Source organism: Camellia sinensis, chromosome 1, assembly GCF_055761805.1.
Source record: "Camellia sinensis isolate YWXY chromosome 1, ASM5576180v1, whole genome shotgun sequence".
Classification (NCBI taxonomy): Eukaryota; Viridiplantae; Streptophyta; class Magnoliopsida; order Ericales; family Theaceae; genus Camellia; species Camellia sinensis.
In genome coordinates, this window is record NC_138961.1 from 13,323,969 (window position 1) to 13,336,847 (window position 12,879).

At 35.3% G+C, this 12,879-nt stretch overlaps 1 protein-coding gene across 1 annotated transcript; it reads right to left on the minus strand.

The window, feature by feature from the left end:
- Nucleotides 1-8,044: 8,044 nt before the first annotated feature.
- LOC114310073 (protein SMAX1-LIKE 3) lies at nt 8,045-11,958 on the minus strand. The gene is made up of 3 exons (XM_028255980.2): nt 10,448-11,958; nt 9,655-9,901; nt 8,045-9,383 (listed from the first exon to the last, which is right to left on the minus strand). The coding sequence occupies exons 1-3, from the start codon at nt 11,671-11,673 to the stop codon at nt 8,241-8,243; spliced, it is 2,616 nt and encodes an 871-aa protein (XP_028111781.2). The 5' UTR covers nt 11,674-11,958; the 3' UTR covers nt 8,045-8,240.
- Between the last annotated feature and the right edge of the window lie 921 nt (nt 11,959-12,879).

Genomic DNA, 12,879 nt, shown 5'->3' on the forward strand with positions numbered 1-12,879 from the left:
TCTTAAAATTTGATAGATTTAAAATTTTTCAATATACATTCTGCTTTATCAAATTTATGGTTGGAATTATTAAAATGAACTTGTGATGGTCTCATAAGCCAATACAATACTTTCAATTTAGATTCTAAACTGGAGACAAACTTAATTCAAATTGAAAACAACATCAAGCCACATCCAAAAAAATAAAAAATTCTGACACTTTGTTTGGAATGATCTAATAAATAAGTGTATTTTTTGACTTTTTATAAAATATAGGTTGGGTTTGAGTTGGGTTTAAAGTGATGTGTTAAAGAAGTGATGTAACTTAAATAAAATGATATGATTTAAATAGGATAGTGACTTTTTGATTTTTTTCAAACATGCAAAAACCAGCTCTTAAATTTTTTTTTTTTTTTAAAATTTTAAATAACTTTTTGTATGTGCTTCACTTTTTGACTGGGTCATCTTTGGAATACCTACCCATTTAAAGTAGCCCCACAAAACATTCCTCTCTTCTCTTTGTGTGTGTGTGTATGTCTCTCTCACTCTTTCAAATGATGAAGCCTTGGATCCCTCAACCATCATCACATTCATTCAAATTATGAATCCCACAGATTCTCTCTCAATATATATAGATTCGCAAACTGTGTCACTGTCTTTTTGTACTGTTTGTATGAGAGAGAGAGAGAGAGAGGAACCTTATCATGCATTCATTGATTGTTAGGAGTTTCAGATCCGAGAATTCCCTTACTTTCATGCGCAAAAAAAAAAAAAAAAAAAGAAAAAAAAAAAAGAGACCCGATTGTAGTACCCACTTCCCATTAGAAAGAAAGAAAAAGCTTGGGAAGTAGAGATGGTGACCATATTTAAAAAGAGCCATTTCTAACTTTCTTTTCCTACTAAAGACTGCCAAAGTTCATGCTGTGTGGAAACTTTGTCTCCATCCCACTAATCTTTTCCAATTAGATTTTTTTTTTAATAAAAAAAAAAAAAAATTGCAGGTTGTTTTGAAACAAAATTCTCAAATTTAAATAATTTTAAACTAGTTTCCTATATTCAAGTAGTTTATAAAGTGTATTTTTTTTTAAAATATTATAGTTTTCTCAACAAAAATATATTATAATAAATCACTTGAATTCGTGTTTTCAAAACACCATTTTATGAAACAATATGAGATTAATAAATAAGTTTTAAATTATTTAAATTTAAGAATTTTGATTTAAAACTACTTGCATTTTGTTAATAAAAAATAAAAAATAAAAAAACTTCTACAAATGACACCATCTCTCTCTCTAAAGTTGGAGGTCTGGAAGCTTGTCTGAAAACGAGACAAGAGTATTAACAATGAAAGCAAAAAGTTGAATTGCTGCCTTTAAAAAGTAGGGTACTACAAACACAATTACTTTAGCCCATTATTTATTAATATAGCTCTAGAAAGACTATGCATTTAGTCCATCTTTGCTTTATCTTTTTCATCGTCTTTTTTGAGATCATATTCTCAGAACGGCTAGCTTGTTATTGTTTAATCACTCACCTTTTTGGGCCAATGAGAATTTGAGATGACTAACTTGTTCAATCATTGATTACTTACTACAAAATGTAAAAATAAAACAATTAATACAAAAATATAAATAAAATTTGTATAAGAAATATATTAAAATATGTATAATTGAGTGGTCTTAAACATTTTTTTTTTTATATTTAAAATTGTAACTTTTTTGACATTTTTTATGCACAGTCTATTGAGCTGTTATTAACACGACTTATATCACAATCTTAAAATAAGTTTATGCAGATATCAATGACATTCCTTATATGATCGAAAAATTAAAAGGAAAAAAAGTTAAGAGCTTGAGGGCGTGTTCCCAAACCCTCTCCTTCGAGCAAGGTGCAAACCCTCATTAATTTACTGTGAAATTAGATCCATGAGAGCTTGTTAGCCACACCAGATAGCTTTGCATAACTTCCCACTCAAGTTCTTACATCATTCAGATAATGAAGCTTGCAACCCTTTGTTGACTGTGCTTTGGGCATTCATTCCATAATGGGAGCAAAGCTCGAGGTCACTCAGACCACCTCAACCATGGTTTTTGAATGGTTGATGGATCATATTTAAAAGTTCCTCTATGATGCAAAAAATGTATATATTTATTAACTTTAAAATATTTTTCATGAATTTCATAAAAATTTTAACATTTTTACATTATTTTTAAGTATTTTTTAACTCGGTTCTAATATTAACTAGTGTTTCAAGACACTTGTTAACATTTGCATCAAAATTGGCTTCTAAAAAAATAGGGCTGGTACAAACCTAGAACTATGGAGAAAATTCATATTTTCCAGCTTTCAAATAAAGTCCATTTTGAAATCATTTGAATAGATGCTATCTTTTTTCTTTATATTTGATTTGTGTTTTCTTTTATTTTTTAGTTGAATTTAATCACTGAATTTGCATTAAAATCTTATGTATTGAAAATCTGGCCAAGCCTTTTGGTATTCCAATTTGCATTCAAATAATTACAAAAAAAAAAAAAAAAAATTCATCGAATGCAATTTAAAGCGAAATTAAGTTTCTTGCAAGTAGAGAAAGGTATTGGTTTTCAACTGAACAAACCTACTTAAAATTCAAGCTTGTAGAATAAAGTGCAGTGTGACCTAAAGTCTCAAAAACAAGGCAAAATGTATCTCTCTCTCTTTTTCCTCTCCTTTTTCTTTCTTTCTTTTTGTTTTTTCTTTCTTTCATAATCGAAATATTTCAATAAGCTTTGATACATGCAAATATTTATAGGGAAAGCAAAATAAGAAGAAAAACAGATTTGATAGAACTTTACTTTGGAAAAAGAAATGAGAAGGAAAAAAAATAAAGACATAAAAATATTAGCAAAGCTACAATTATATATTATTATGGCATTTGAAATAATTTTTACAGAAAGAGCTAGAAGTGTATATTAAAATTCACACTCAAAAGAAAGAATTATGCTCAGAAGCTCTCATTCTTCCCAATCACATATTCGATATATCCCTCCTGTTGGCTTCAAAGCTAAAGTTCATTCTTTATTATAAAGTGAGAATATCTTTATAGTTCAAAGATTATACTTGTCTCATTGTCTTTAAACCGATCTTCTTTTTTGTTTTGAGTCTTCATTCGCGGTCTCTACCATTCAAAGTTGACAGGTTGGGATGGATGTGTTATGTATGAATTCAAATAAAGGAAAAACAAGTGAAAATCAGTTCACCATTTGTGAAAAAGAAGTGGTTTTGTTCTCATTTTTTAAGGAAGTTTTTGTTTTCCCTTCTAAAGTAGCTTTTGGTTTGCACCACTCTCACGTTATGAATCATTTCTTTGTCAAACTTTACGCTCTCCTACAATTGTATCTTATCTTATTATCTTCCTAAAGATGTTTCCAACACGCGATACACAAAATTAGTTGAAACTCACCTTAGTATTGGAACTGACAGAGTTTTGTTGCTGTTACAATACGTTGTCATACAATTTCAACATATTTTTAGCATGGAATTTAACATTTTTGTGAAAAAGTGAAATCATAATAAAGAAATCATGGATTCGACTCCCCCTCTCTCCTCTAATATACCCACAATATATATATATATATATGTCTGCAGAGTTTGCATAATTGTTTTGGGTTGACATTTTTTTTGGGATTTTCCCTTGTGTTATTGATGTATTATGTCTACATTGTAGTTGATAAATAAATATATATATATATATATATATATATTTTAGAGTCTTTTGGGAAGCATAAAAAAATCTAACTTTTAACTTTCTATCTATTTTGAGTCATATCACCTCTCATATTTTTTTAGCTTTTGACTTTTTTTTTCGAATCAAAAAGTCAATTTTTTACCAATTTTTCAAAACACCACTATTAGGGATGGCAATCTGAACCCGGCCCGATGGGGACCCGACCCCCTGACCCCAATTTGAGTGGTTATTCCCCGAAAAATACCCCCGAAGAGCCGGGAATGGTATTCAAAAAGGAATCCCCAATGACATCCGGGCCGGGAACGGGGATAGCTGTCTAAGAATCGTACCCGGCCCAGCCCCGGTCCCGCCCCGTTTATCTCCCGATGCAAAATTACTCTTTTGTCCCTTGGTATATACATATGTGTGTGTTTGTTAGGGTTTGACACAACACAACAAACAACACACTCATCTCAGTCTCTCACGCACACAGGTTGTTTTGGGAAGTTGGTAAAAAAATTGACTTTTGGCTTTTTACCAAGCTTTTTGGCTTTTTTGGAAGTGATGTGGGAAGTTAGTAAAAAATTGACTTTTTGCTTTTTAGTTTAATATTTATTTATGGTGTCAAATCAAATTAAAATGACCAAAATACCCTTACTCAACATAAGAGATTTATTTTTTTTTTATAGCCCTAGTTTGTAATTTTACGGCTGCGTTTTTGGCACTTTCCAAATGACTTTTCTAGCATTTTTGGCAGCCACGTTTTTGGGCATTACCATGTTCCCAAAATGGCACACAGACAAAAATGGCGTCGCTGCTCCTTTTTCGCTCTCTCGCTCGTTGTTGTGTTTGGTGTGTCGTCTCCCCCTCTCTCTTTCTCTCACCGCCGATTCTACCTCATCGCCGATCCTCCCTCACCGCCGTTACTGTGTAGGGTTTCGCCTCCCTCTCTCTCTCTCTCTTTCACACACACACACGACGGGGCTACTACTCTCTTTGCTTCCTCACCGCCGATCCTTCCTCACCTCACCTCACCGCCGATTTTGAAAGGGTATCTCTCTCTAGAGATTTCGATCTAGGGCTTACACACACACACACACATATATATATATATATATCGATCTCTGTTTCGATCTAGAGTACGTATATATATATTTCAACCTCTGTTTCGATCTAGGGTTCACTGCTGTCTCGATTCGAGCTCTGTTTTTTTTTTTTTCCTCTAAATTTATTAATTGTATATGTTGAAAAAATGTTGACAGATTATTTACAGATTTGTTGCCATCTGAATGTGTTGAAAAAATGTTGTCATCTTTTTGTTTACAAATTTTTTAAATTAGAAAATATGAATTGATTATTTGTTTGAATAGGATGTTACTAAATATGCTTGGATGTTATTTGTTTGAAAATATGTTATTGAATAGGATGTTATTGGATTGGATGTTATTGGATTGGATGTTATTTGTTTGAATATTGATTACAGATCAAAAAAAGAAAAAGAAAAAAGTAATTCGGGGAATTTGCGGGGATACCCGACCCCTCGACCCCAATTTGAGTGGTTATTCCCCGAAAAATACCCCCGAAGGGCCGGGAATGGTATTCAAAAAGGAATCCCCAATGACATTCGGGCCGGGAACGGGGCTAGCTGTCTAAGAACCGTACCCGGCCCGGCCTGGCCCCGGCCCTGGCCCCGGTCCCGCCCCGTTTATCCCCCAATGCAAAATTACTCTTATGTCCCTTAGTATATACATATGTGTGTGTTTGTTAGGGTTTGACACAACACAACAAACAACACACTCATCTCAGTCTCTCACGCACACAGGTTGTTTTGGGAAGTTGGTAAAAAGCTGATTTTTGACTTTTTACCAAGTTTTTTGACTTTTTTGAAAGTGATTTGGGAAGTTAGTAAAATGTTGACTTTTTGCTTTTTAGTTTAATATTTATTTATGGTGTCAAATCAAATTAAAATGACCAAAATACCCTTACTCAACATAAGAGATTTATTTTATTTTTTTTTTTCATAGCCCTAATTTGTAATTTTACGACTGCGTTTTTGGCACTTTCCAAATGACTTTTCTGGCATTTTTGGCAGCCACACAGACACAAATGGCGCCACTGCTCCTCTCTCGCTCTCTCGCTCGTTGCTGTGTTTGGTGTGTCGTCTCCCCCTCTCTCTTTCTCTCACCGCCGATTCTACCTTATCGCCGATCCTCCCTCACCGCCGATTCTACCTTATCGCCGATCCTCCCTCACCGCCGTTACTGTGTAGGGTTTTGCCTCCCTCTCTCTCTCTCTTTCACACACACGCACACGACGGGGCTATTACTCTCTCTGCTCCCTCACCGCCGATCCTCCCTCACCTCACCTCACCTCACCTTACCGCCGATTTTGAAAGGGTATCTCTCACTAGAGATTTCGATCTAGGGCTTACACACACACACACACACACACACACACATATATATATATATATATATCGATCTCTGTTTCGATCTAGAGTATATACATATTTCAACCTCTGTTTCGATCTAGGGTTCACTGCTATCTCGATTCGAGCTCTGTTTTTTTTTTTTTCCTCTAAATTTATTAATTGTATATGTTGAAAAAATGTTGACAGATTATTTACAGATTTGTTGCCATCTGAATGTGTTGAAAAAATGTTGTCATCTTTTTGTTTACAGATTTTTTAAATTTGAAAATATAAATTGATTATTTGTTTGAATGGGATGTTACTAAATATGCTTGGATGTTATTTGTTTGAAAATATGTTATTGAATAGGATGTTATTGGATTGGATGTTATTGTTTGAATATTGATTACAGATCAAAAAAGGAAAAAGAAAAAAGTAATTTGGGGAATTTGCGGGGATACCTGATACGCGATCGGGGACGGGGGCGGGGGCGGGGAGGCCGATGGGCTCCCCGTCGGAGATCTGGGACGGGGACGGAGATTTTCACACTTTCAGGGATCGGGGACGGGGACGGGGACGGGGAGAGTAGTCCCCGGCCCCGCCCCGTTGCCATTCCTAACCACTATGTCTACATTGTACTAATTTACATTGTACTAATTTTACTTACATCAATGATATTTTCATTTTTGTCGACAAAACATAAATGAATAAATTAAGAAGCAGCACTATTTGTTGGAACAAATTGTCTTGAATTCTTCAATTGGTGGTCTTCGGATTTTCAAAACTTGGCGATGAACTTGCTTATGTAGTACAGAAATATGATACTTCAAGTTGCGTTACTTAGTTACTTTCCTAAAAACAATATTTGCATCCACAAAAAGGTGTACAGGAGGTTATAACAAATTTGCCTCCAAGATAAAATGAAGCTTGATCTATAGATCAAGTCTATCGGCGTCTGCACTGACGACAATAGATCAAAATACTCTTGATATAATCAAGAAAATCAAGATACTGATAATCAAATCTGCAGAACTTGATTACTAGTAAGAAAAGTAGAAAAATGCTTAAAGAAACTCTTGATCGAAAACTCAAAATCAAGAGGGGGGGAGAGAGAGAATTGTAGGAGTGCTTTTGAATTTTGTGGATAGAATAAAATGGCTGATTTCACAGCCTATTTATAGGCCTTGATGCACCTGATTGAATAGTTATGTCCCTTGATCGCATCCGACTAGATCTAACCGTTGGATTGACGATCTACGGTACAGATCATTCTCATCCATACGATCGCGCGCATCTTCAATCAACAGCTATGATCAAATCGCTCCAGATCAAACATACAACCGTTCGATTGGTTAGTTGACTCACCGCCAACGGACGCCACGTCACTGCCACGTGAAGCCGACTGTATTCCATGTCACTTATGCCACGTTGGATCCACGTCATCGCTCTAACCTGTCCGATGCAAATAGGAAAGCGCCCTCATAGCGCCTTGCGCCGATGTATCCGTGCCAAATCAAACGTCACATAGCCCATGCCACGCGCGTGTGCGAAGTACCATCCTTGCGGTGTGGGTGTATGTATACTAGCTTTCACCTCACAATTCCATATTCAAAAGAAAATTCCATATTGAAAAGAATATTCCATGTAGTCCCCAAGCTTATTTCAAGTTTTCCAAAGAAAAACAAAGAAGGTTTTAAAAACACCTAAAAATCAAACTATACATTTCAAAAATCATTTTGAAAAATTCCCAAACACTATTGTCCTAGCAAATTTGGCTGTTGCCACAGCAGAATTGAGAAATGTTAAACTAGAGTTACTCTGGCAGCAGTCAGTATGGAAAAAGCAATGCAAGAAAAGAGGAAATAAGACATCATCGCTCAATAACAGCTATCAATTAAACTTGAAACTAGAATTTCTAAGCAAAATTCAAAATATAGAAATTGAATAAGCTATTACAAGTAACAAAGATCATATAATATATTAATTTACATGGTCTACATGGCATTCATCAAACTGCTTACTGTTGATCTAATAGAAACTTTCTTTCCCCCAGCCAATTTTTCCAAAGCAACAGAAAATGGCGCCAAAAGAAAAAAAAAAAAAAAGAGGGAAAAAAAAAGAAAAAGGAATTAACTATTCTCACTCATTTCACAGCACATCAATTTTAAAAAAGATTTGCCTATCCACTGAGTCCAAGATACCAATGTCAGCAACTGAATTTCCATCTTCACTGGCAATATTCAAATCCAGTGAGTCACACAATCTTTTCTCCTCTTCATCGTCATTATCTTCTTCATCATCTTTTTCTTTTCCCTCACTGAAATTTCGCTTAATGGGAGGAGAACAAGCTCTAGACATTGAGCTCAAGCTTTCGCCACTGAAAATCACAATGGCATCCTTGAGAGGGACCATGTCACCACCAGCAACTTCAATTCTTCCACTTTCAATTGCTCTCTTAATACCCTTTTGAGAAAAATAATCGACTTGCTCAATATCTTCCATTAAAAACACGCGACTTGGATTATCTTGAATTGCCTCTGCAAACCTTCCAAGATAAGTGCATCCCGACTCATCTCTTGCTCTTTTGTTACTGCATTCCTCACTCGAATCAGCTCTTGTCGATGAAAATTTACTAAGTCCAATCGTGACAAAGTTGTCATGGGAACCAAAAAGAAGCCTTGCTAGCTCCTTTGAAATTTTGTCTTTGCCCTCAAAATCGATACCTAAAAAGAAAAACCAAGTTTCTTCTTTTTTGTCTTCTTTGTGTTTCAACGTGCATTTTCTTTCAACCATTCCAGACCTGCATTCAAGGACTGTTTTCGCGATATCTGAAATTATGTCTTTCTGCCAAGGAACCTTTTTCTCCAATGCATTGCACAAAGACTTCAGGTTCTCGGAATTAAGTTCCTTGAACATGTTCAAGCACTCAAGATCCTCATTTGCTTCACTTGAAGACGCCGAGTTAGGACTAGAATTTGGATTCGATAAGAGGTCTGGTTTTGGGTTTTTTCTCTCTGGAATGTAGCTTCCCAAATTGGATTTTTTGTCACCATTTTCGGAAATTAAGAATTGGTGTTCTTTGGGTGATCTTTTGGGTTCAAAAATCATGGGCCAATTTGAAAGGGTCTGATGCAAGTTATGGCTGCTCTGGTCGTATGAAGAGATTGAAGTAGAGGAAGATGGAGACGATGAAGAAATATTAAGGGCTTTCTCAAGAAAATGGGGCTGTTTGTGGACTGAACTACAAATTGAGTTCCATTTCTTGCAGAGTTCTCCGAGTTTGTTGAATTCCTGCCCCCCCCAAAAAAAAAAAACACATATGGAAGAAATTATTAGATTTCATTTGGCAGTAATAGGGGACACCACTTAATTAATTATGACACTATTTGCTGCAGCTTATTCTAAATTAAAAATTGATAATTTATTAACAGAATATAAAATCATCTCTCAGTCCTTGCCTAAGTTCATGACAACATCCTTTTTTCACGCTATTTCATTTACACTGTAGCAAAATGGAACGAGTTTTTTTTTTTTTTTTTTTGGTGGGGGTAGAAATTGGTACCTGATCATTGATAGTTTTTATTCTGTTCTCATCCTTGTACTGTTGGAGCCATGAAGGCAAGCTTGAGCAAGTAGAAGTGGTGGTAGACTCATTGTAACAATTGTTGCTTGCTATGTTTTGAGCTTCTCTATTGAAATTAGCCAAGCAATCTGTGCAGCAAGTGAGATTCTTCTCAACTCCCATTTTAATTTGTGACCAGATTGACTCATCTCCTGATTCCTTGCCTTGGAACTGACCCTTCAGATCACTGGAAAAGCAAAAAGGAAAAGCTCGATTAGTATGATATTACCAACATTAAAATTTTAAAGAAAACATAAATTTAAATATACTGGTTACTAGGAATTTCAATTTTTTTTTTTAAATATTTATAATATCGATATAGAACTTTCAAAATTTGAAAAATAAAATTGTGAGGACCAACATTCTACTTTTATCATGAAAAATTCCAAATATACAAATTTATATAATTTTTTGTATACAATATTACTTTTACAATTATGATTCATCAGTTTTTTGATTGAGTAATGATATATAAGTAAAATAAAAAGAAACATAATTTATATACAAATGATGTGATTGTAGAGTTACTTATCATTTAAAACAAGTGTCTATTTAAATGATATTTAATTATAAAAATATCACCGCCACATTATTCTGATGATAAATTTTATATGAATAATATTTTTTTATTTTAATTTTTAATAAATAAATATAAATAAGTCTTATGAATTTCTGCAAATAAATGAAGTAGCCCAAGATTATCAAACAACAGGAAATATATGATCTAGTTTACCTCTCAAGGTTGAGACTGAGTCCCAAGCAGCCAACAGGAGTAGTGAGAGGGTGAAGTTGCCAAAGAGTCTCCAAAGAAGGCTGGCCAGTCTTACATCTCATGTAAGTCTGAAAACTTGCAATTCCCAAAACCCACAACTTTCCACCACTTTCCCCAACTCCAAACAACAACCTACTCAGCTCCATGATCATGAGCTCCACAGGACAGTAATAGTTCTTGCTATGCCCACCATAGCCTGACCAAAACTCAGATAACCATTTAAGATCACCCAAATACAAAACAACCCCTCTTCCCACATAGCTCTTCACAATGCACCTGAGCTCCCCAAGCTTCTTGTCGGCCTCTTCCATGGGAATATTGTTCAAAGAGAAGAGAGGAAGGCTTATAAACTGCACGTACCTCATCTCCACGGGAACATCTCCTCTATCGAACTTGTCGATCACTCCCTTAATTACTCCCTCTGCAGTGTCCAAACACTCTCCTACAACAATGGTGTTTTTCCTTTTCTTGTTCATCAATGAGTCTAAAACACTCGTCACGTCTTCGCTACGAGCTTGATGATTTGGTGTGTTGAGTGTTACTCTAAACTGATTCATGGATGGAAGTTGGGACATGTTTGATGTAAGAAATAAGGGTTTGGTGGTGGTTTCCTTAGACAGACAACTAACAGGAGGACTTTGAGTTTTAGAACAAATCTCCAAAGAGACAGGCACAGCTTGTTCTACATTGGTTTTCACTTGTGTGCTAGAAAAACCAGCTTCTCTCATGACTCTACTGACACTGGGGTCATCTAAGATGGAGAGTACAAGCTGTTCCAGCTCTACTTTCAAAGCTAAAATGTGTTGTTGCTGTTGGTTTTCAATGGAACCGCGGCGTTGATGAGCTTGCGCTCGCTTTAAGGCAGCGACTAAGGCATTGGAGAGAGAAGGGTGGTGGTGGTGGGAATGAGGCTGAGGGCCTAAAATAGGGCTTGAAGCGGAGGTGGGAAGGCGGTTCAACGCCACGTTGAAGCAAAGCTCTAGGGCTTTGAATTGGAGAGGATGAGAATGGAATTGAAGACAAGCTGTTCGAAGAAGGCCAGTGGAGGAAGCGAGCATGGCGGTGGCTACATGGAGAGGTGTCACTTGTGCATGGCCTCGCCGTCTAGCTAGGTTTAAGGCTTGTTTGACAATGGTAAAAGATTCAGTGGTTAGGGTTTGATTGACACTGTAACCTCCTGTCCTCATGTTGTTTAGTTGTTGTGAGCTTTGTGGAAAAGATGAAGAAGGAAGAAGAACTAGAAGAGGTTGGGTTTCATGGGGTTGATTTGGGTGGGAAAGACAAAGTGTAGAGCTCAACTGTCCTTTAGGTGGGTAGTAAGTAGTATGGTGTGTTTTATAATTTGGAAGTGAAGAGATGTAATGTAAGGTGGGTGAAATAATATAGGAAGTGGGATTGTTCTTTTCTTGTAGGTGGAGCAAAATTTTGGTTTGTTATGCCAAAAGTGGAATGCATGTGAGGGAAAGCTATGCTGCCTCTTTCTCTCTGTTGTATATAATATGGAGGGAAGTCATTCTCTTAACTCAAATTATGGGAACTTATCTGGGACGTAGCAATTGCACACACCAAAAAAAAAAAAAAAAAATAATAATAATAATACTAAATTTATTTCGGCTCATGATTTTGTGTCATAATAGTATGCTCTTCAGGATGAATATTGTGAGTTAAGAGAATGACTTCCCTCCAGTCTAATTACAGATTGGAGGGTATTGTTAAGCCCGTGAGGCTCACTACGGATTCCTTTTCGATAATCCAAACCGTTAATGTATAAAACTCGTCGAGTACTATATACTTTTAAAAAATCGCGTTGATTGAATATCGATAGTTATGTGATCAAATCAATTTTGTATGAAAAAAAAGACAGAGAAAAATAAACGGCATACAAAAATCTGATTTGATCATATAACTATCGATATCTGATCAACATAATTTTTTATAAACATATAATACTCGACGAGTTCTATATATTTAACGGTTCAAATTATCGAAATGAAACCCGTAATGAACCTTCACAGATTTAACAATATCCTTTAATCCGATCACAAGAAGGAAGTCATTCCCGTGAAGTTAAAGTCCCATGTGAGACGTTGAAAGTTATCCATTTCCCTTGAGAACTAGGCTAGAGTAACTTCTAAAAATTGACCAAAAAAAAAAAAAAAAAAAAAAAAAAAAAAAAAAAAAAAACTCTACATTTATTTTGGATGTAGTAGTAGCGCCACAGTTCTGGGTCATAATATAATAGTAATATTATTAATTTTTTTGTTAACACTTAACAGGACTAAAATATAATATATGTAACACTTTTTACATAGTACATCTCCTACTCTCTATCTCTCATACATAAAGGTTGGTGGATAAAGGAAGATGGAGTCTATCTTTAAGGGCTAGTGTAT